This window comes from Vidua chalybeata, chromosome 19 (assembly GCF_026979565.1).
Source record: "Vidua chalybeata isolate OUT-0048 chromosome 19, bVidCha1 merged haplotype, whole genome shotgun sequence".
Lineage (NCBI taxonomy): Eukaryota > Metazoa > Chordata > Aves > Passeriformes > Viduidae > Vidua > Vidua chalybeata.
This window is the reverse complement of record NC_071548.1, coordinates 1,930,154-1,953,996: the sequence shown is the minus strand read 5'-3', so window position 1 is coordinate 1,953,996 and position 23,843 is coordinate 1,930,154. Positions and strand designations below refer to the sequence as shown.

The 23,843-nt window shown below is 45.0% G+C and overlaps 1 protein-coding gene across 1 annotated transcript; it reads right to left on the bottom strand.

Moving 5' to 3' along the window:
- Positions 1-391: 391 nt before the first annotated feature.
- On the bottom strand, positions 392-15,750 carry LOC128797841 (myosin heavy chain, skeletal muscle, adult-like). The gene is made up of 40 exons (XM_053960743.1): positions 15,681-15,750; positions 15,433-15,470; positions 14,626-14,868; positions 14,394-14,537; positions 14,146-14,302; positions 12,810-12,837; positions 12,597-12,711; positions 12,419-12,511; positions 12,257-12,320; positions 12,074-12,172; positions 11,864-11,967; positions 11,652-11,790; positions 10,830-10,948; positions 10,583-10,732; positions 10,064-10,234; positions 9,272-9,581; positions 9,071-9,141; positions 8,792-8,879; positions 8,581-8,698; positions 8,300-8,423; positions 8,077-8,213; positions 7,718-7,973; positions 6,989-7,231; positions 6,712-6,888; positions 6,481-6,626; positions 6,303-6,393; positions 5,825-6,214; positions 5,532-5,658; positions 5,239-5,357; positions 4,494-4,690; positions 4,023-4,206; positions 3,771-3,936; positions 3,481-3,605; positions 2,970-3,278; positions 2,666-2,869; positions 2,260-2,385; positions 1,995-2,165; positions 1,803-1,907; positions 1,565-1,660; positions 392-676 (listed from the first exon to the last, which is right to left on the bottom strand). The coding sequence occupies exons 3-40, from the start codon at positions 14,830-14,832 to the stop codon at positions 524-526; spliced, it is 5,823 nt and encodes a 1,940-aa protein (XP_053816718.1). The 5' UTR covers positions 14,833-14,868; positions 15,433-15,470; positions 15,681-15,750; the 3' UTR covers positions 392-523.
- Positions 15,751-23,843: the final 8,093 nt, after the last annotated feature.

The following is a 23,843-nucleotide window of genomic DNA, read 5'->3' as shown; positions in this document are numbered from 1 at the left end:
AGCTTCTGATGACTCTCTCAGGGATTGATGTTTAGGGTTTGAGGGCCAATATCACAAACAAGAGTAGGAAAAGGAAAAAGCAAAAGGATCACACTCTGTTGACTCTCCCATGAGAAAGAAGCTGTGCTGAAAGGACAATGGGAGAAGCATTAGGAGGATGTGAAAGCAGGAGCTGGACAAAAAGTTGCTGGAGACAGGAGAGAGCAAAGGCTGGATTTTCAAGAGTCTCCACAGCAATGGCCAGCCTCTAAGTTTGCAGATCCTCAATCCAGCACTGGCACCAGCTTCTCCCTTTTCCCAGAGAGGAAAAGTAAGAATACTTCTTCTGCAATGCAATACCTAGAGGAAAACAAAACCCAAAGAAGAACAAAAGCACTGGCCATAGTGTGTATGCAGAGGAATCTACTACAGTCTTTATTCACTAGACACTGAGGTGGGTACAAAGGCTCATGGCAGAAGGAAAGTGACCGAGAGGTTCACATTTTGTGCAGCCCTCGGGTCACTTTGGTGCCTTGTGACATTCTCACTCTTCCTCTTCTATCCTCCTATGGAACTCCCGGCTCTTGGCTCGGAGCTTGTTGACCTGTGACTCTGCAATGTCAGCCCGCTCCTCGGCTTCCTCCAGCTCGTGCTGGATCTTGCGGAACTTGGAGAGGTTGACATTGGACAGCTCCTCCTGTGTGGGGAAAGGGAGTCAGTGGTGAGGAGCCCAGGGCAGGGGCTTTGTTCCTCTTGCACCTTGTCTTTGTTGAGCTGCAGGTTTTCCCTTGGAGGAAGGCACAAATCTCCATCCCATTTCTTCCACTGCTCACATGTCACCCTCACACATAGCTCCTCATCCTTGCCTTTGAGGAAGATCCATTGTAGAAGGAACATAATGGGATTTAAACGTAATTCTGTTTTGGATGTGGGAAGGAAGCAAAATGGGCAGCTGGAAATGTGATTTTTTTAGTGCAAAATCAAATATTCAATTACATCTGCAGATCCTTAAGTGGGGTTAGGAATTTATGAGAGACAACGATTACAAGAGGGCTCCTCTCATAAATTGCCTTAACTGAACTGGAAGCCCTACTGTGTGCTGGACTGTTTCCACAATGAAGAAAACGTGCTCAGGCAATCTTAAATTCAGGGTCTGTAGGACTTCTCGGGGCATCTCTGACTGCTGCATGCCTGGAAACAGGCAAAGGTTCCTTGTACAATTATAAAAGCATAACAAAAGTGGTTTGGGAGGGGAATTCCAACGTCTTCTCTATCTGTTATCAAAACTCTAAAAATAAGGGGTTTTTTTTCAAAATTTCTTAATACATTGTATTACTGATATCAGTTATAAGACTCCTTACAGGTTGCATTTTGGTTCTAATGCAAAAAAATGCTAGGTGCATTTGCCCTCCTCAATAGCTTGTTAAGGGCTCATTGGCAAGTCTGATTTATGATCCTTTCAAAGAATTTGAAGAACTCCATTACTGATGAGTGTCATCTTCAAACCTTCTTATATCTGTATCCTCAATGGCCAAACTACCCTCTGGGAAAGGGGTTCTTGCCAAGCACTCAGGGAGATACTTACGGCCTCCTCAGATTGTCTCTTGTAGGATTTCACTTTCATTTGCAGCTTGTCCACCAGATCCTGCAGCCTGAGGACATTCTTCCTGTCTTCCTCAGACTAGAGTGTTTGACAAACAGGAAAGAGAGTCAATTCTTGGTTCTGCACTACGTGAGGTTAGCAATTCCCCTTGGGGATGGTGTGTGCAAAATGTGACTCACTGTGAGAAAGGCCTGTGAGAGCAGGAGGGCTCCTGCCTTACCTGGTAGGTGAGTTCCTTCACCCTCCGCTCGTACTTGCGCACGCCCTTCACGGCTTCAGCGCTGCGCTTCTGCTCAGCATCAACCTCCCCTTCCAGCTCCCGCACCTGCAAGGACAAGCCCATCCCTGCAGCTTCCCTGCCAATGTCTCTCCAAGGACACGCTCACTCACGCACAGCCCCAGCCCTACACACCCTGGCCTCCAGCTTCTGGATCTGCTTCTTCCCTCCCTTCAGTGCCAGCTGCTCAGCCTCATCCAGTCGGTGCTGCAGGTCCTTCACCGTCTGGTCCAGGTTCTTCTTCATCCTCTCCAGGTGGGCACTGGTGTCCTGCTCCTTCTTCAGCTCTTCTGCCATCATGGCCGCCTGATCAGAGCAAAAGGTCAAAGCCATTTTGAGACTGGAGATAATTTGGGGAGAGTACATTCATCCTCAGCAATGCCAGGAGTGTCCAACTCACATCTGTGATGGCCTTCTTGGCCTTCTCCTCAGCATTGCGGGCTTCCTGGATGGTATCCTCCATTTCACCCTGGATCTGGGCAATGTCCGTCTCCAGCTTCTTCTTGGTGTTGATCAAGCTGGTGTTCTGTGCAATGGGAAGGACATGGCAAGAGTTGAATTCTAAAACCTGCCATAAGAAATCTTCTGCCTGAACAAAGACTTCCAGCTTCCAATTCTTATTCTGGAATTATTGTTACAATGGTTGTTTACAAAATGTCATGTTTGGGCTTGGGAAACAGATGCAAAACACGCCTTTCCTTGGGGACAGTAGCAGAGAGGCCTTTCTAGTGCTGCTGGTTCTCTGGTAAATTCCAACCCCCTGTGTTTGGTCAGTGTCAACAGAGCTCTTTGCTCCCTGCCCTGACCTGACTATGGAGGAGCTGCACACGTTCAGCAGCATCCAGAAGCTCCTGCTCAGCCACTTTCCTCGACCGCTCCGTCTGCTCCAGGGCTGCCCGGAGCTCCTCAATTTCAGCCTGCAGCAGGTTTGCTCTGCGCTCCACCATGGCCACCTGCTCCTTCAAGTCATCCTGTGTCCTGAGAGCATCATCCAGATGGATCTGGGTGTCCTGCAAAGAAAGAGAAAAGAAATTGTAGGTGTCTGTCTCTTGAGTGGCAAAAATGTCAGGGATATCGTTTTTCTCTTTTCTGTGGCTCAGCTGAACGGACCTTGAGCACAGCCTGGGTGTTCCTCAGGTTCTTTTGTGCCTCTGCAGCCACACGGTTGGTATGACTCAGTTGGATCTCCATTTCATTCAGGTCTCCCTCCATCTTCTTCTTCAGCCTCAGGGCTTCATTTCTGCTCCTGATCTCAGCATCCAGGCTGCTCTGCAAGGACTCCACGATTCGGAGGTGGTTTCTCTTCATCTGGTCAATCTCCTCGTCTTTCTCTGCTATCTTCCTGTCAATCTCAGCCTTCACTTGGTTGAGCTCAAGCTGCAGGCGCAGGATCTTCCCCTCCTCATGTTCCAGGGAGGCCTGGACAAATGGACACAAACATTGATAACACCAATAAACCTACTGCTTCCCTTTAGGGAATGAGAGAAAATTTCCAGAGATCTCAGCTGTCTGCACTCCCCAGCCAAAAGAGAGGACAACTCAGACCTTGTTAGCCCTATTTTCTCAGACACCATTTACTATTTACTATTTACTGCAGACACCAGTGATTGTGGTCATGTACCTCAGCTTCCTCCAGAGCAGCCTGGATTTCAGATTTCTCCTGCTCAATCTGCTTCTTGACTTTCTCCAGCTCATGAATTGCCTTTCCTCCCTCTGCAATCTGCTCCGTGAGGTCAGAAATCTCCTCTGTGGGAACAAAGATCAATGGCATGGTCAGGCACTGAGCAGAATGGGAAGGGCCCTGTCCCACCCAGGTGACAGGCATCTCTGCAGACCTGCAGGCACAGACCCATGAACAATGGTGGTGCTGGCTGATAGTGAGAAAGGCCAGTGAGGAGCAGAGGGACTTACGCTGCAAGTTCTTGTTCTCCCGCTTCATTGTTTCCAGGTGGTCCAAGGACTCCTCATAGGCATTCTTCATCTTGAACAGCTCCGTGCTCAGAGAGCGCGACTCCTTCTGCGAGGCCTCCAGCTCAGCCTGCGTTTCCTCATACTTCTGCTTCCATTCTGCCAGGATCTGCAGAGAAACGGGCTGTGAGTAGGGCTGTGGTCATCACGGGGCCGTGCTGTGGCCAGGAGTGCTGGTGCTGGAGGCCAAAAGACCTTGTCAAAGTTCTTCTGCTTCTTATCCAGAGCAGCGCAGGCAGCATTGGATTTCTCCACATCAATCATCAGATCCTCCACTTCATTCTGCAGCCTCTGCTTTGTCTTTTCCAGGGAGGCACATTTGGCATTGACAGCCTCAACCTGCTCCTCTGCATCCTGCAGGCGCTGGGCCAGCTTCTTCCTGGGAAGAACACATTTTTACTGGGTATAAAAGTGTGCTTTTTACTATAGTCTGCCTAATCATTTTGCAGTTTACAGTCACACAGTGTTAAGGGCTACATTTATGCTGTCCTTAGGCTTTGCCTTTAGTATAGCACTAAATATACTATAGGATAAAGCTTCTCACTTTCTTTCGCTCTTCCCCAAATCATATCCATGACTTATTCCTCATAATACTGTGATGTTTCCCTTGCAATGTCACCTTTGAATTATCAGTCTTACTTTTCTGCTTTTTCTATCACCACATACTTGGCCTCCTCGAGCTCCTCCGTGCGCTGAATCGCGTCCGTCTCGTATTTGGTTCTCCACTGGGCCACTTCGCTGTTGGCCTTGGACAGGGCTCGCTGCAGCTCCCCCTTGGCCTCCTGCTCCTCCTCATATTGTTCCCGGAGCAAGTCACAGTCGTGGCGAGCAGACTGCAGGGCGTGGGCCAGGGCATTCTTGGCCTTGGGGGGCAATTGGGTTGGGACAATTAATTTCCCGTGAGATAGTAAAATGTTAATTTGATCAACATTGTTGAAAATTCTTTGATTATGACATTTAAAGTCAGACTGAGAAAAAGTGGCATATTCTGTCCATGTTTTGAGAATCTAGAATGCCTTCTCAGGAGAGATGTAAATGCTAAATGACAGCTATACAGCTGCAAATCATTGCATCTTTTTAAATATGTTTTAAAGTTTCAGCTGCCACTGTGAAAAAGTAGACTAAGATGTGCAGTTTCTTTTTAGATATATCTCAATCATTTTTCATATGTCATCATAAATTGATTAAAGAACTAGAATTGTTTTTCCCTGTCTCAGTGTCCACACTGGGGGAGATGTCTTCCTCAGCATTTCACACCAGAGAGGGAGAAGGTAAGATTTCTCACCTTGCTTGATAGCTCAAAAATTAAAACAATACAGCTAACATTCTGATTTTATGTGAGAGTAGGAAATATCTGTAAAGAAAACAGATTCCCAATCCAAAATCTACTCCCTACAGGAAGTAACTTTACCTTTATTTCTTCCTCTAAATGTCTCTTTAGTTCCTCAATCTGTTGAGTGAATGCTTGTTTGCTTCTGGATAACTGAGATATCAAACCATCTTTTTCTTCCACCTGGCGCGAATATTCACCTAAGAAAATTTTCAGACAGATTGCAATTTAAAATCAATATTAAACCAATATTTCTTTAAAGCACAGTATACCAGCTTACAGAGAATAGATCAATTTGAGTAAAGCATCAATCTTTTTTCCCATTATCATTGCTTACAGGTTGTTCCATTCCAGAGAGGTATAGGATGTCTCACCAGACTCTGTCTGCAGACGAGCTCTTTGAGCATTGAGGTCATTGATCATGCGCTGATGCTCTTCTTCCTTGCTCTTAATCTCACTCAGCTGATCTTCCAGTGTGCGGCACATCTTCTCCAGATTTGCCTGTGCGTCAAAGTCACGTAAAAAAAGAGGACTACCACTAAGTTCTAGCATTCTGTCCTCAAGGTGAAAAACAATGCAACTGGATGTGATAACAGAATACAATCAGAATCAAAATCATGTATTAGGGCAAGTATAATAGGAGAGTAACATGACAGAAAACCTGTACCTTGGCTTTGGAGACAGACTCCATGTTGCTGGCCAAGTCGTCAATCTCCATCTTCAGCTCACTCTTCTCCTTCTCCAGCTTCTGCTTCACGCGTTGCAGGTTGTCGATCTGCTCGCCCAGCTCAGCTGTGCTGTCCGCGTGCTTCTTGCGCAGGGCGGCAGCCGTGGCTTCGTGCTGCAGCGTGGCCTCTTCCAGGTCACGGCGCATCTTCTGGAATTCCGCCTCACGCTTCTTGTTCATCTCCACCTGAGCTGCTGTGGCACCTCCTGCTTCTTCCAGGCGCTCGCTGATCTCCTCCAGCTCCCTGGACAGGTCAGCGCGATGCTTCTCTGCTTTAGCGCGAGAGGTTCGCTCTGCCTCAATTTCCTCCTCCAGCTCCTCAATACGGGCCTGCAGAACACCAGGGACCCTTCACACCCGTGCCCTCCTCCTGCCTGAGCTGAGCCTGAGCAAGGCAGGGGAAGGAACAGAGACTTGCCTGCAGCTCCTTGATTTTCTTTTGAAGTTGTACGCCCAGGGCTTGCTCATCCTCAATGTTGCTCTGGATCTGGCTGATTTCAAAGTCTTTCCTTTGGGCCAAGTGAACTGTGTTAGAGCTCAAAGAAAAGAGACAAGTGCTGCAGCCCAGCACTCAGGTGCCCCAGAGCCACACTTACTTCTTCAGTTTCTCATCCAGCTGCTGCTTATCATTCTCCAAATCCATGATGCTGTCCTGGGCCAGCTTCAGGTCTCCTTCCAGTTTCCTCTTAGCTCTCTCCAGGTCCACGCGCAGTTTCTTCTCTTGCTCCAGGGACCCTTCCAGCTAAACACAACAAGACCATCAGGGCTCTGCCATCCAGGCTGGACTCCATACCTGTCCTGTTCCTGCTCTAGGTCTGTGTGCTTACATCATCCACTTGCTGTTCCAGCTTGGTCTTGGCTTTGGTCAGAGTATTGACTTTGTCTTCCTCTGCCTGCAGGTCATCCAGGGTCTGCTGATGGGCCTCTTGGAGGGCTTTCTTCTCTTTTGTCAGCTTGGCAATGGTCTCATCCAAAGCTGCCATCTCCTCAGTCAGGTTTTTCACCTTTGAGAAGAAGGGAGCAAGCACAGACAGAAAATGGTGCTTAAAACTTTCTAAGAAGACAAGACTTTCCAGAGTGTGAGTGACAAGTTCTACCTCATACCTTGTTTTCAGTGGCATGTTTTTCCTTCTCCACCTTGGCCAGTGTTAGTTCAAGGTCATCAATATCTTTCTTCAGCTCTGAACATTCATCCTCCAGCTTCCTCTTCTTGGCTGTCAGCTCAGCGTTAATTTCCTCTTCATCCTCTGCCCTTTCAGTCACCTCCTTAATTTTGGCTTCCAGCTGGATTTTGGTTTTGATGAGCTGGTCACACCTTTCTTCAGCATCAGCCAAGCTATCTGCTTCCTGGTGGAGAGACAGAATTTTGTAGATTCTAAAGTTTTGAACTTTATCTCCTCTGTTTTATCACTGTGTAGCATCTGAACCTGACCTTCAACTCCAGCAACAGAAGGATCTTAACTGCTAATTACCAAGCAAAGAGAGGATGGCTTTTCCTGCACCTGCATTCACAAATACCACTTTCAAGTGTGGTTTGCATTTTACCACAAAATTAACTCATCGGTCTACCTAGTGTCGAGGATCTACATTTGGCTCCTTCCTCTGAAGACAAGAGCACTGGCTCCCAGTTGAAACTCTGTATCTTTGTACAGGCTGACAGAGTGCCTACCACATCACTGCCAGAATTTGTTTCCTCACCTTTGCATACATATGACAGATAATTTTCCAAATATATGATTTTTGGTCTTCTATAGTCTGATCTTCTGTTCGTAAAGAACAGTCCGAATGTATAGACTAATTTTGTGATTGATAAACTAAAGGTGATAAACTCACAGCCTGTACTTGGAGTTGCAGGTCATTTTTCTCCTGCACCAGTTTCACCATTTTCTCCTCAAGCTCTTTCCTCTTTGCCTCAGACTTCGCAAGCTCCTCCTTGGTTTTCTCAAACTCCTGTTTCATGTTGGCCATCTCCTTCTCAGACTCTGCACTCTTCAGCAAGGGCTTGATCTTGAAGAACAGCTTCATCCATGGCCAGTGTTTGACATTCATGAATGCACGAATGTTGTACTGGATGCAGAAGATGGATTCCCTGAGGCATAATTAAAAAGTACAATGAATATTCTCAGTGTGTTGAGTGTCTTAATTTCCCCCCAAGCAGAATGACTCTGTAACTGACAAAGAGGACGGTGTACCTCCGCTCCACCATTCTCTGGTACTCCACCCTCATCAGGAAGCCCCTGCACCTGGCCTGGGTGCGGGTGATGAGCTGTGCCAGCTTCTCATCCCTCATCTCCTCTAGGATCCCTATCAGCCCAGCTTTGAAGAACACCTTCAAAGAGAGAGGCAATGTTGCAGCACATCACTGTCAGGTAGAGAGAGCAAAGCCCGGGCAGGCAGTGAATGGGGGGTTTGTACCTTGGTGTGTCCAAATTTGTACTGGGTGTGGTCCACATCGATTGACCCAAGGAGCTTCTCAGAAGCCTTCTTGCTATCGATGAACTGTCCCTCAGGGATGGCACTGGCGTTAAGCACCTTGTATCTGTGGAATCAAAGGAAGATAAGGCTCTTTTTTCCCAACCAACACACAGTAGCCACTAAGCCCCATCAACTGTTTTTGAAAACAGAGCACAGCTAAAATGGACCCATGAATGAACCAATATTGCTTTTAATGATGCTGACAAGCACAGAGCTCTCACCTCTGTTTGAAGTCAGCGTAGAGGACTCTGCTGGGGAAGCCTTTCCTGCAAATCCTGATCCCTTCCAGCACGCCGTTACAGCGCAGCTGGTGCAGCACCAGCTCGTGCTCCATGGCACCTGGCAATGCAGAGCACAAATGAATGGCCCAGACTGCAGTGCAGAGGGGAATGGATGTATCAGAGCAAGGATCTTTCTGCTTGGGGTTCTTACCAGGTGTTTTAGTCTCATTGGGGATGATACAGCGCACAAAATGGGGGTGAGTGCTCCGCAGATTGGTCATCAGCTTGTTGAGATTCTCCTACATGATTTTGAAGACTGAATGCTTATTTTTGGACATACTTGCCATGTTAAAATTGACCCTGAAAAACCTAATGTGGAATTTCCAAAGAAATTTACCCCCTTTACAGTAATATAAAATATCTCTTTTAAATTTAATATTAGCTCACCCCCTTTCTTCAAATTTCAGAGATAACAGATATACTACTATACCCGGAAAAGAGCTGAGACAGTCTGGAAGGAAGAACCCTTCTTCTTGCCTCCCTTCTTGCCACCTCCAGTCTCTGTGAATTGAATAAAGGAAAACAATTTTTTTTTTAAATTAACATGAAACAACTTTGAATATTTAGTGTTTATGCCTTTAATTCCATTACAATTGTCCCACATTAAAAATACATTTTTCATAAAACCAACCTGCATCTGCTCCACCATAGTTGGCAAAGAGTACAGCCAGGGTCTTCACAGATGATTTCTGGTACAGCCCAATGACAGTTTCATTCAGAGGGTCCTTGTTCTTCTCCAGCCAGCCAGAGATGTTGTAGTCCACTGTGCCAGCGTAGTGCACCAGGGAGAAGTGGGCCTCAACCTTGCCTTTGGCAGGCTTGGGCTTCTGGAAGTTGTTGGACTTGCCCAGGTGCTGGTCATAGAGCTTGTTCTTGAAAGAGGTGTCAGTTGCCTTGGGGAACATGCACTCCTCTTCCAGGATGGAGAAGATGCCCATGGGCTGGGAGAGATTATGACAGACAAGAGGGAGAAACAGATTAGAAAGGAGACATCACTTGGTTGGAAAGTTGCTGAAGACAGAAAAGGAAGCTGTTCCCATAGGGACTTTAAGTCAGAGAAAATCAACTAAGGCTCTACTTTTTTCAGTGCTGCTCTTTCATTCAAAATTATGGAAATGCCTTTGCTGATGAAATTATTATAGATATGACAATGTAAATTACTGTTCTCTCCATAAAACCTGTTTACTGATAAGTACTTAGAGAACATGACCACCTTTTTCACTTCATTTTGTAATTTGGCAATGAATTCTCTCACCAAAAGTCCTGATATCTGAGTAATGAGCTCCAAAAACTCTTATACCCTGTTGCCACTTTCTCAAAGCATATATTTGAAGAGGCCAAAATATTCTCATGTACTTCTTAGTTGTTTCTCCTGGCAAGCATAGAACACCCAATTTATATTAAACTTGAACAGGAAGGATACCTTCTCAATGAGCTCAATGCAGGCAGCCAGGTCCATCCCAAAGTCAATGAATGTCCATTCAATTCCTTCCTTCTTGTACTCCTCCTGCTCCAGCACGAACATGTGGTGGTTGAAGAACTGTTGCAGTTTCTCATTGGTGAAGTTGATGCACAGCTGCTCAAAGCTGTTGAACTGCCAGACATAAAAAGACATACAATGCTTTCAAGGATCAGCAATAATACCAAGGTGTTTTCTTGTACAATCCTAATTCACCATGTTTTATACTTTAAGTACAAGTCCCCTCCCTGTGTTGTTTTCCTTTGCTATCTCTCTAGGATAGGCTTTGTATTTAGAAAAGAGAGTTTTCTAATTTAGAGCAATTAGAAAATTATTTTTCTATTCTACTGTTTTTTTCAGGATTAAAAACATGATTCCAAAAGCCGTATGATTAAGTTTAGGGGGATAGTCACTTCTATGAAATATATTTCAAAATTCTCAATTATAGTTCTACAAAAATGCTAGGAAAACTGTGCTCCTTACATCAAAGATCTCAAAGCCAGCAATGTCCAGGACACCAATGAAGTACTGCCTGGGCTGCTTCGTGTCCAGCTGCTGGTTGATGCGAACAACCATCCACAGGAACATCTTCTCATAGACAGCCTTTGCCAGGGCACCCACTGAATTGTTCACCTAAAGCATAGAGAAAGCTTTGGAGATTACTATACACAGCAGAGGAGAACCAATGGGAACCATCACAGCATGCTCCACGTTACCATATTTTTTCTACCTGCTGCACAGTTTGGCCTTTGGTCACGTATTCATTCCCCACCTTGACTCGGGGGTAGCAGAGGGCCTTGAGCAGGTCTGCTGAGTTCAGACCCATCAGGTAGGCAGCCTTGTCAGCAACTATCACCAGAAAAGATAGAAGAGTAGATATTCAAAAATTCCTAAAATCAGTGCTTGACTGTCCCAATAGTGTTCTCCACAAGGTTGCACAACAGTATCTGTCAAAGATAAAAAGCTAATTTCTCTTTTTGTGTTCAGGACTCAGAGTCCATAACTCTTTCTGAGCTTCAGTTTCTGCAAACATTCTTCAAGAGAGCTCATTGTCTTTATCCTCTTTCAGGTGTCAGTATGGAACTTCAAACTTTTTAGTCATATAGCAGGAGGATTTATCTCTCAGAAAGATGGAGGTACGGACTGTCCTTCCAGCTGTGCAGAGACTAATGAAGTACACATCTCATGTCAGAGTTCTCTCCAGTAGGTAAGTGTGAAGAGGAGCACAGCCTTCTTGTTAGGGCTGAACCATTTCACTGCTCCATACTACAGCAGAGGTTGCAAGGTGTATTTCAACTTAAGTATGATTAGCAATGTTACAGCAATTGACATGCAAGTCTCCTGGCTTCCTGTCGGTGTACACTGGATCTCTTATATAGTAGTCACAGAGGAAAAAGTACAGATATAATGAAATGAGATAAATGCCTCAACTGGCATCTAGTCATGGAGTAACTACTGTTATTCTTAGTTTACACATTTAAAGCCTGAAATCTGCATACGTCCTTATGTAATAAAGACTAACTCCTTTGGAAAGCTTGCAGACTGCTGATACCTTCAGTGCCATCAGGCTCTGCCTGCTCCTCTCGTTGTTTCTGCTTGAACTTCAAGTTCCCATAGTGCATGACAGCCCCTGTCAGCTTGTAGATGGCTGTTTTCTCATCAGCACTGAAGCCCAGGATGTCAATGGCACTCTGGCAACAGAAACACAATGTACATATACCAGGGCTCAAGTCCACCAGATGGTCATTTGGTAAAGTTACTCACATCTGTGGCCATCAGCTCCTCCTGGTCATCAATGCTGGGAACTGTGATCTCACCTTGACTCACAAAGTGGAAATCATAAGGGTTGGTAGTAATGAGAAGCATGTCTGAAAGCAACAGAAGGAGAAAAACAAGCTTAATTTAGTTTCCAGATAACACAGTGAACTATTGCTCAGTGATCTTCCTTCAAAAAAAGTTAATGATCTTTCCTACCAATTAGCTCTGGCTTCTTGTTAGACATGATCTGATAGAAGATGTGGTAGCTCCTTTCCGCCTTGAGCTGGAAAGTGACTCTGGACTTCTCCAGCAGATCTGGTGAGGAAAGTAGGACACAGTCAAGCACAAGAAGAAGGGAAGGCTGGAGGGAAGGGGGATCAGGCCAGAAGGGTGGCTTACAAGTTTCAATGTCAGCAGAAGCCAGTTTGCCTGTGGCACCAAAGTGGATTCTGATGAATTTACCCTGAAAGCAGCAGGAAAGTCAATGGAGATTTATTTTACCAATCTGGACAGCAAGAATATTCAAATTGGTGTTGTCAGTTGTGCCAAGTAAGAACTCACAAAGCGTGAGGAGTTGTCGTTCCTCACGGTCTTGGCGTTTCCAAAGGCCTCCAGCAGTGGGTTGGCACTGATGATTTGATCCTCAAGTGTTCCCTGCACGGTGATAATTATTGCTAGTCCAAAAATCATGTCAAGAACAAAGGAAAGCATTGATCCCAAGATGTGTCTGCTAATTTACCTGCATTTTGCCTGATGCATGTTCCTCCTTCTTCTTCTCTCCACTGGCTGCAATTGTTGCAAAGTACTGGATGACACGCTTTGTGTTCACAGTCTTCCCGGCCCCGGATTCTCCGCTGCCAAAGGCAAGAGAGAAGCAGAGGGTGCGTGGTCAGGCAGGAGGTGCCCTGGCACCGGGCAGCCCCGCAGGGACCCGCGCAGGGGGTGTACGTACGTGATCAGGATGGACTGGTTCTCCCGATCTGTGAAGAGACAGAGGTAAGAAACAGAGATAAGAAAAGACAAATAAGAAATTCAAGAACTAGGAGAAAAATAAGAGCTGGAGCTTCCAGAAGATCCAGGAACAGAAAACAGAAAAAAGTGCCCAGGGAATTCTAGTGGGTACTTTTGATGCTGTCAGCAGTACTGCAGCTCTTAGCAACTGGTTCTATAAAGGAATCACTGCAGAGAAACTTCAGTAGTCTTATGCCTTTCCTGACATTGTCTTTCCATCAAGCTACTTATTTCTCTTTTAATAGGCAAGTACAGGTTATGAAAATATTGAGGTTGTAATTGTTTTGTATGTAAATTCTTCTGAAGCTAAAAGTCTGTAGAATAATCTTATCAAAGTTTGGAGGCATCATTAATTACAGATACATCTGACCAACATATTTCATCCTTTTCACCTCTATTTTTTAATCCCTATATATTCAAAAATTATTCATTCTTTAGATTATACATCAACAAGATTCATTTTTCATTTTTCTATTCTGAATGGATTTCCCAGAGTCTAAGAAAAGAACAGGAGGAGAAGTTCTAAAAGTCTGCACACCTTCTATTTCAATGAATATATAGGGAAGAGAAAATAAGAGGTGAAAGGAAGAGGGAAAAGCAGAAAGAAATTTTTTGAAGTCGCTCAATTTAAATGCTAAAAGCTTTATTTTTCCCCTCATATTGTTTTATGAAGCTTACTTTTCACTATATAGTGCAATTGATTTATAGATGCAGCTACAGACCAGTGCACGAGTTCCAGAAATTATTAAAGGCTGTATGTAACTTGGATCACATGGCCATCATCTACGTAATGAAATCCATTTGCATATTAAGTGCCTCAGGTGAGGCTTACATACCTCTTTAAGGTAGAGCTTTCTGTTTTATTTGTCAGCAATGATGCTTGAAAATTTAAATTGATATTATGTACATCATTTATAGGGTAGGTTTCATTTAACTGTACCCTGTACTCTCTGTCTAAGACTAATTTAGTGATTAAGATACATAACTCCATACATATATGTAAATTCCATTATAGGCATAAGGTCTACACCACAAAATAGGTGATTTCTTTCCAGTGAATTTACACCCTCTAGGTTATGTCCAGGTCTTTAGTGATTCTAATGAGAACACTGACACTCAGCTCTCACAGACCATTAGAGTTAAGTGCATTAATCTTCTATAAATTTCGCACACACAATTTTTTTTAAGTGTGGCATGATATTTCCAGAGAATACCCTGCATTTCCCCCTACAGATAAGACAATTTCAAGAGCAGCTCAAAGGAAATCAAGCACTCACCAGTCAGCATGGACTGATAGGCGTTGTCAGAGATGGAGAAGATGTGTGGAGGGGCCTCCTGGCGCTTCTTGCCTCGGTAGGCCAACACCACCTCGGGGTTGTACACCGGCAGCCACTTGTAGGGGTTGACAGTGACGCAGAAGAGACCCGAGTAGGTCTGTGAGGAAGGGACACAGCACGTTGGCTTCCCCTGAGCCTGGCCCAGCAGCTCCTGAGGCTGCCCAGAGGAAGCTGCTGCTGCCACTTACGTAGATCATCCAGGCTGCGTAACGCTCTTTGAGGTTGTACAGCACGGCGGGTTCGTGGAGGTGGGTCATCATGGCCATGTCCTCGATTTTGTCATACTTGGGAGGGTTCATGGAGAAGACTTGGTCTTCCTTCACGGTCAGGGTCTGCCAAGGAAACAAAAGATCCACATGTATCACCTAAAAGCTCAAAATGGGGATCAAATGTTATCCTTCGACTTTGTTTTTGACTCACCTCTCCCCCTTCAGTCTTGACAGTGACTTTGCCTGATTCCCTGCTCGTGATTGTCCCTTTCACAAAGGATTCTTTGGGATGAGTCACAAAGACCGATGACTTGGCATCAAAGGGTTTGTTCTGGGCTGCAATTCTCTCCTTTTCTGATTTTCGGAGGTAAGGAGCCGCCTCCCCAAAAACAGCCATCTCGGCATCTCCAGAGGCCATGTCTGTCCTCTAATGAAAGCTCGTCAGCAGAGGTGTCTTGTGAAGAACAAAATGTTATTGGTCATCAAGAAGAATAATACAATTAATACCAATGAGAAGGCTCCTCTTGCCTTGCTCTTTAACAAATAAATTCCTAGTTATTCTTCAAAATAAACTCTTAGGAAGAAACCAATTAAATCCACTTTGATTTGAAGTTAAAAATACCCTAGTCTGAACCCAAGAGTAAAACTTAGACTTCTACAACATGTAGATCTTGTAACAGTAAACAGACCATCTGAATTGAGTGCAGTTTGGTAAGTCACCCTGAATTCTGACAAGGTTTGAGTTTTTCACATAAAAGAATCTTATAGAAAAATCAGTCTCTGTTCAGGTCCTTAATTATGAGCAATGAGTCTTTAAGAGACTTCTTTCTTGCTGAAAGGATTACCTTTTCTATTAAAAGTTAAAAATTACTTCATTTGCTAGATCCTCCCTATTTCCAACTATCTAGCCTAAGCAAATTCAGCTGGAATATAAGAGGATTTATGAAGAGAATTTGTGCAGCTCTTTAAAAGTCCTGTCCTAGAAAATAGATTAGGAATGGATTATTCACTGTATTACCTTTGAGTAACAGCTTGTATCCTGGAATATGGCCAGCCCTGTAAAATAGGAATGGCAGTTGTTTCTTGTTGCTGAGTCCATAAAATACTGTAGATTGAAAACACAGGCATGCAACAAAATTACACTGAAAAGGTTTGTTCACATGGGCACTCCCTCATGGAAATGGTTGTTAGAGACAGAAGAAATGAAACAGGATATTGCAAGGACATTTTCCTCTTTCTTCAAGCTCATGAAATGCATGCACTTACCTGGAAGCCTTCTGCAGGGACCGGCTAGACTTGTCTCTGGCAGATTTTATAGTGTCTCATCTGAAGATGATGCAGATGGTCCCCCTTTCTTCGGGCAAAACATTTCTGGCAAACCTTTTTTGGCCAAGCATTGTCTGTCAAACTAAGGGCATAATTGTCGCTTGATTTGAATGATATAATTAGAACATTTTTATATCTTACTGACTACGTGAATACATCTATAAATAATTTGTCAAGAGTGTTAAGGAGAGAATCTAGACTACTCAAGGCACTTAGAGAACTTGCATGGTTCTATTGCTGCCTTTCTCAGTGATTTGCTCCTTGACCCATGGTAGTTTCCTTGGTATATTTATACCACAACTTTTCAGTCATGTAATGGTGATGACAATGCCTATGATGCTTTAGGAACATATGCATTGGGAGGAATAAGGAAAATATGTCAAAAACTAGAAAACAATGTTGGGGGCCACTTTTCAGTGGTATTTTCTAAAAAGCATGAAGTAAAATTCTATTACAGCTGAGTTTTCGGTATATGACACTCTCAATAGCTGAAATTATTTGAAATAAAGTGAGTTGGGAGCCTGATCCCAAGTAATGGGAGACTCTTCTTTGATATGGAGCTCTTGAATAGATTCCTGAGCTGACTGTTGAGGACTCAAATGTTGCAAATGAGTTAAGGTTGCTTAAAGTATCACCATCAAAGGCATTAGTGAAAGAGGGTTCAATAAATTTGCAATAAATTTGCAAAAGCACAACAAAGTTTGATGGCAAGGTTTGCTGTATTACTTGCGACAAAGATCAAGAAAAATCTACTAAGAATTCTTTTAGAATGATTTGCACAAAAACTGGGGATACAAAGGGTAAGGTAAAAAGCATAAGAAAAATCATCCTGTTGAGTTACGAGGTTCACAGAGGGCCCCTTGACTTCTAAACTCCTGACAGAGTCTAGGTGCAGTTGGATCTAATCACAATACCAGACCTGGTCAACAGTTTGTAAAGGGTGTAAAGGGTTTTATCAAGACTTAATCATTGGCTAAATTGACATTCAAAAAGTGATTCAAATGGATTTACTATAATTGCAACAGTGACTTAATTAGAGATCCCAGATAGCAACATTAAAACTATACTTACTGTAGAGCGCTTAAATGAACTCACACAAGCACACACAGAGACACAAAGGTGTGTGTATAAATGTTCAAGGGTTACACCTGTTAAAAGTTCCCTCTGAGTTCAGTGAAATTTTTACTTCAAATGTCTTGGAATTTCTCAGTGGGCAAGAGCTGAGCCTCGGGGAGTGGAGGATATCGCTCTGGTGAATCATCTTTTGGTGAATTTTTTGAAAATCAGTCTTCCATTTTTCACAAACTTGAGAGTTCATGAGTTTTGAGAGGCACCTCACTCGGAGGGAGATACTGGTTGCAGCCAGTATGAGTAATTAATTTCTGAGGAATGTATACTGACCATGGCACTGTTCACCTTTTTTGGTTGAACAGCAGACTCATACTGAACAGACTGCACTCAGGAGAAATGAAAACTGGGAAGCTGAATTCCTTCTAGCTCTTGCCATGTCCAACACTGAAGTCCTGTGTTAAAATTTCTCCATGCTCATGCTGTTCAGGGAATTCAAGTTCCTCAAGTTTCTTGCTTCAGGCTCTTCACCAAGTATCTCCTCGTTTCTCAGCAGCTGTCCTTTCAGGACAGAAATACCAACTGCAAATAAAGAAAGGGCTACCACACTGCTCAAGCAACTCATGTAACACCCATAGGAGAATACAACTGCTCCATACAGTATGGGCAGATGTTATTTTGGGTTCTAATACTCACTGCCAGGGAGTGCTTGTAGAAATCACTAATTAGGGTGTGAAAGAAAAGCAGTGTTGACTCACCTGGTTCAAATACAGCTGTGGACATAGCTGAAAATAAAGCTGTAGGAGAATTGATCTGTGACAATACATGTAATCTTATGAAGGGTTAAAATAGCCCCCAGAAGTCAATATAAATGTGTTTATAAAGCACATCTCTCCTGAGCAGTCTCTTCTCTTCCACAGCTCCTGCAAAGTGTGTGCTAACTAGCAGTTCCTGGAATGCAATGGATTCCAATCTTACAAAGTCTAGGGTCCTATTTCTGTTGTTTATCTCCCCAGCTTTCTGCTGGATCCTTCATGCAGTCATATATTTGCTGTATTCTGAGGTGCCATCTGGGATCATATTTATCACAAGTTCATCCCTGCTTCCAATACTCTGTGTTGCCTGTCCAGTATTTACATTGGGATATTGAATCAGCACTGCCTAAGAATTTCTGGCAGAGCTTGCCTGGTGCTGTTGCCCTCACAGCAGATGTCCACATGGCTGAAAACCTCCCTAAAGCAGAGGAGACTTGAGTTTCTACTAGTTGTAGAAATCCCTTCACTACTTTGTGTCTTTCAGGTGGCCCATAACAGACCCTCTCACAACATCCCTCATTTTCCTCCTATCTCTGACAGGATGTCTGCAGCCCCACAGTGGGCTACTGCACAAGCAAGCAGAACTTTGACATAAAGCATAAACCCTTCTCATATCCCCTGTGTATTCTGCCTACACAGTCCATACTATGCTCCCATGATGCACACTGCCCTACATTGCCTCCATAATTCTGATCATATTCCCCTTCTTCCTTGGAAAATTCCTACATTTGCCGCTATTCCTGTTATTTCTCAGCTTAAGTGTTCTTCCCATAATGAAGCTGATTTCAGACACATCATCAGGTTAGTAATCTCATGGCAGATTCCTTTCCTTCTCAGTCCTCAAATACAGATGTCCAAAAATCATGGAGAACTCATAGATGAACTTGTGAAGCTTCCAAACACAGTGAAAGCTCCTACTTAAGAATCCATTAGTATATCACAGGACTGCAGGTGACTAATATAATTAATATGACATTAAGAGGGCTTATGGGGAAACCAAGAGAACTGCAGTGCAGCAAGGCTGATGGCTTTACTGGACAAATGAATTCAGCACCTCTCCCTCAACTCACTTTTTGAGGGCAGCATCAATAGTTTGTTTTCTTGGTCTCAATCCTTAAATTTTACAGTAATAACAGTAACATGGTAGAAATCCATCAGGGCACCAGCTGTTTCTCATGCATTGGTTGGAATCCCACTGCATTCCACACTTCCTGGAAATTTTAGCATATTTTGGAATGGGGACAGAGACCCATTCTCCCCCTCCAAGGGCTCCAAATTTCTCACACAACAAGCTACTATCTGGGTAAGACACCAGGGCTCTTCACCATGTTCTTCCTCCTTGTAAAACTTAATTTCATTCCCCCCATTAGCGAAATTATTAAAACATTCTCCATTTCATTTTCTTTGGGATGATTGTTAATTTTGTATTGTAACTTAAACAATTCTGTTGCAGACTGAAATATAACTACCGTGGTGTTTTCTTTCTGATAAAAGAATTCTCTTTACAACTGGGCAGAGTTTAGGATGCAGTGGCAAGGGCAGGTGGTTGGCTTTGCTGAGTCCTCCTCCAGGGAGTGAAGTGATATCATGTTTAAGGAAGTCCACCTCCTTCTCTGAAAGGGTTGTCAAGCCCTGGAACAGGCTGCCCAGGGCAGGAGTGGACTCCCCATCCCTGGAGAGATTTAAAAGACGGTTTAGTGGTAGACTTGGCAGTGCTGGGGTAATGGTGAAACATAATGATTTTAGAAGTCTTTTCCAACCCAAATGGAGACCTCATGACACCATCACATTCTGGAGAGTACAGGGCAGCAGGAGGAGCAATTGTTCTGAATTCTTTTCCTGCTGTTATTTCTGCAGTCCCTTTAGGATAACTGACACACCACCTTCATCTCTTTTATTTTCCCTGTGTCTGCTAAACTGTTTGGCATTACATTGAGAATACTGAATGGCAGTCGTTGCCAAGTCCTCCCCTTAGCTATCAGCTAGGATTTGCAGGAAACTTTAAAAAAAAGGATATAATTTCGATACAGATTGCCTAAATTAACTTCTATTGGGAAATGAGTATGTAGTATCAGTGTCCTTATATTCTAGGAAGAGAGAAAAAAAAGTATTTTGTTCAGTGCCTTGATTCTACCTTAAAAACCATGTATGGCAATGTGAGACCTAGCTGCTAGAATATCACTTTCTGGTCTAATGTTTTTTTCTTGACAGACTGTAATTCATACATAGTGGAATACTATGCCTCCAAAATAAGTGGCAACATTTGAATTCTAGAATCAGGCCATTAACATATAGCACTTTTGAGGAAAAAAACACATCACCATCTCCTCAAAACAGCAGAGACTGACAGTGGCAAATACAAAAGTCATGTAGTTTAGAACTATACTTACAAGTCTTCTAGAAAGAACAATGGTGTAGGAAGGAGTCTGAATTACTTGCTCATTATTTCCCCCCACTGCCAAAAAAAAAAAAAAAAAAGAAAGGGATCTTAAATCCTTGCAGGGTTTTGGGCTTGCAAGTGCTGCTGTCAGCCCTGCTATCACTGAGGTAGGGCCTGCCTGAGGGAGGTCAGTCTGACAGGGAATGCTCAGCCCCTGCTGCAGCAGCTTTTCTGCTGCCCTCTGTGTAAAATGAGAGCTTCCAGGAATGTTAGCAGAAGGCAAGCAGAAATGTCAGAGCACTGCCTTGCAGCAGCACTGCTCACCCCCGTACTTCTGCTCAGATATGACTGGACACCGAGCCCTGGACAGGGTAAGAGCACATTTTCCATATTAAAAGGCTGGTTTTCAATTCAGTGTCGCTCCATCAAGGTTCATGCTTTCAATGTTGAAAAATGCTCAGTGTTATGAGCAGAACATGCTCAGTCTGTAATTTTGATGTGACATCTGGTTAGGAAATTTGCCATTGAACTAATTTCTATTTCTAATAAATGTGGCTGAAGGAATAGGCTGAAGCAATTGCTAGAAGCAATAAATGATTTCCAAGGAAGAACTACTGAGGACCATAACTGGTAAGACTTAAAAGCTGCAGGTAAAGAATAGGCCACCCGTTCTTTACCATGGCAAATGTGAAGAAATTTTCAAAATTTCTGTGTCTAAGTGTGAGAACCTGTGAAGATAAGCTGAATGTGACAGGATGGCCATGGAGGGGCTGTGGTGGCCTTGCTGTCCCTTCTGCTCTGGTCAGAAATTAATTTCTGTAGCTCTTACTGTGATTTACCTCCACTACATGTCAAATAAAGTGAATGCACCTGTCCTAGGGGGAACTTTAATTATAAATTTGTTTCCAAGTAGGTTCCCACAGAGTGGTATTCTTGGAAGTCTTGGAGTGAGTTTAAGCTGAACATGAGAGGAAAATAAACTGAATAACTGAACATGAGAGGCAAGTAAATCCATAATCTGGGATTAGAGGATGGGTAGTTTCAAGAGCATGCCACTCATGTGCCACAATTCACACTCCTCCTGTCTCCACAGACGGATCAATGGAAGAGGTCTGGGCAGCAGATCCAATCCAAGGAGGTGACGCTTGGGATGCCCTTTCTATCCCCTGCCAAGCAGCTGAGGAGCTCTTATTACAGAGCAGGTGAGTGGGGTGGGCAACCTGGCAGACAGGAAGAGGTAATTGAAGCAGCAAGTAACTATGAGAGCAGGAAGGAAGGGGAAGGAAAAGGAAATAAGGAAGGAGCATGGTATTAAGCCCTGCAGGAAACTCATTCATAACCCAAAATAAGATGCCCTTGCGAGATCAAAGGTTCGTGTAGCCCAACTTCCTGTCTTTGAAAGTGACCCTCAGGAAGGATCATCAGCATAGAATGGCATTTCTACAGAGCTCTCCTACCTCCAGTAATTTGTATTTATGGAATCCCTGAGCAGAATGCAGTGTCTAAGTACTCACGGAGGAATTTTAACTGACTAATTTCTCAAAGCACTTTTTGAACTCATAAAGTGTTCCCTGAGCACAGGTCATGTTACTGTGATCCTCCACTGACCAAGGCCAACCCACAGAAGTGAGATCTCCCTGCTGCTCTGCAGAGGAGCAGGGCCCAGAGCAGGGTCCCCTCGATGGCTCCAGGCTGCCATCCCCTGGCACTGGGGCCTGGAGCAGAGGGCCTGGTCAGCTGCTGCCCCGGGAGCTCCCTGTGACTGACAGGAGCCTGGTGGGGCCATGGGAGCAGCACCCCCAGCTCCCCTCACCAGGAATAATGCTGTCGGCTTCCTGCCAAGGCTCCTAAAGGAACTTGGTGTCAGGTGACAAGGCCCAAGCTGAGGAGAAAGCTGATGCCACCTGTGCTGCCAGAGCAACAGCCAGGGCCTGAGGGGGAAGGCACAGCCACCATCCCACTGATGTCCTGGGCTCAGTGTCCTCTGCCTGATGCCCCATAGTGACTGTACCTGGCTGGGACACGGCTTCCCTGAGCTCTCCAGAGGGCTGGGGGAGTCAAGGTGCAGGGTGGGCTGAGTGTCCATAACATCATGTCAGAGCCACCAGCCCAGTCAGGGCGTCTCCTGCAGCTCTGATACGCCTGTGTAGTTACACAGTTTGTGCTCACTGGGGCTGTGTGTGGCACACAGTTTGCGTCACTGGGGCTGTGTGTGGCACACAGTTGGTGTCACTGGGGCTGTGTGTGGCACACAATTGGTGTCACTGGCAGTAGGGCTGTGTGTGGCACACAGTTGGTGTCACTGGCAGTAGGGCTGTGTGTGGCACACAGTTGGTGGCACTGGCAGTAGGGCTGTGTGTGGCACACAGTTGGTGGCACTGGGGCTGGGTGTGGCAGCACATCCCAGCAGGGAACGGCCATGGCCACGGTGCTGGGCCCCATTCTGATGTTTAACCTTTCAGCTGGCAATGGAGCTGTGCTGCAGTGAGTCTCTCTGGGGTAAGAATAGCAGCTGCTGCCTTGGGCCACAGCACACGTGTCCAGCTCCTCCAGGGCAGCACGTTGCACTGCCACATAGAAGGCAGCCTACCCGCCCAGGAATGTCTTCAGGCGCTATTAGTGGAAGCAGATCATCCCCACAAACAGGCACGACCCCGCACAGGAGTCTCAGGAGAGTGGGGCTATTCTGGGCTTTTGACATTGAGCATGAAAGGAGACACGTGAGGGGCTGATCCTGCTGCCATGGGCCTCCTCCAAAGCTCCTTTCAGCCTTGTCCCCTCCTCCAGCCATGGCTCTTGTGGAAGGCTGAGGGGCAGTTCAGTGTGGCCTTGGAGCACAGAAGAGGGCAGAGGGAGCTGTGAGTTTGCTGAGGGGCAGGACCAGCCCTCAGTACCATCAGCAGTGCCCAGCTGTGCTCAGGGCAGGTCCTGCCTCAGGGTGTGCACCTGTCCCTGAGTCTCTGAAGTTAGTGCTTGTACCAGCAATTACAGCCAACAGAGATACTCACAGATTTTTTTGTGCCATCTGGACTCTACCGAGACCCACTTGAAACTTTGGAGATGACCTCAGGTGGGACTGCTCCCAAGAGGAGCAGCCAGCTTCTAGGTGGGCTTGGGTATGCAAAGGTTCAATGCCATGAGGCCCTGGCTGTAGTGAGAGAACAATGCACACTGTGAGGCAAGGAGAAAGACTGCAGGGAATGAGGAGGGAGGAACAAGGTTAGGAATCTGCTAAGGAGCCCTTGGGAAAAGTTGTGAAGTGTCTTGAGAAGGAAGTACCAGTCTGGCATCTCTGCAAGGCTTTCTGAAGATCTGGGATTGAAAGCTGATGTCTAGTCCTAAAGAACCCTCTCCCATTTCTCTCCACAGACAACACTGACAGATTCTGCTCATTAATGCTTGTTAGTGACACTGGAATCAACCTGGATTTCCCAGCAAGAGCTGGTGTGCTGGTGAGGCTGCACTTGGGAGCCAGGTAAGGTGAGAGCCCTTGGGATATTGCTGTCATGGGTGTAACAAACAAATATCAGAGTGGTCAGTTTCAATCTCCCTTCAGTGTTGAGATTGTTGACAAACTGAACCTAAACTGGTGTTTAGGGTTTGTGAGAGCCAGCATCACAACCAAGAGCAGGAAAAGGAAAAGGCAAAAGGATCACCCTCTCTTGACTCTCCCATGGGAAAGAAGCTGTGCTGAAAGGACAATGGGAGAAGCATTAGGAGGATGTGAAGGCAGGAGCTGGACAAAAAGCTGCTGGAGACAGGAGAGAGCACAGGCTGGATTTTCAAGAGTCTCCACAGCAATGGCCAGCCTCTAAGTTTGCAGATCCTCAATCCAGCACT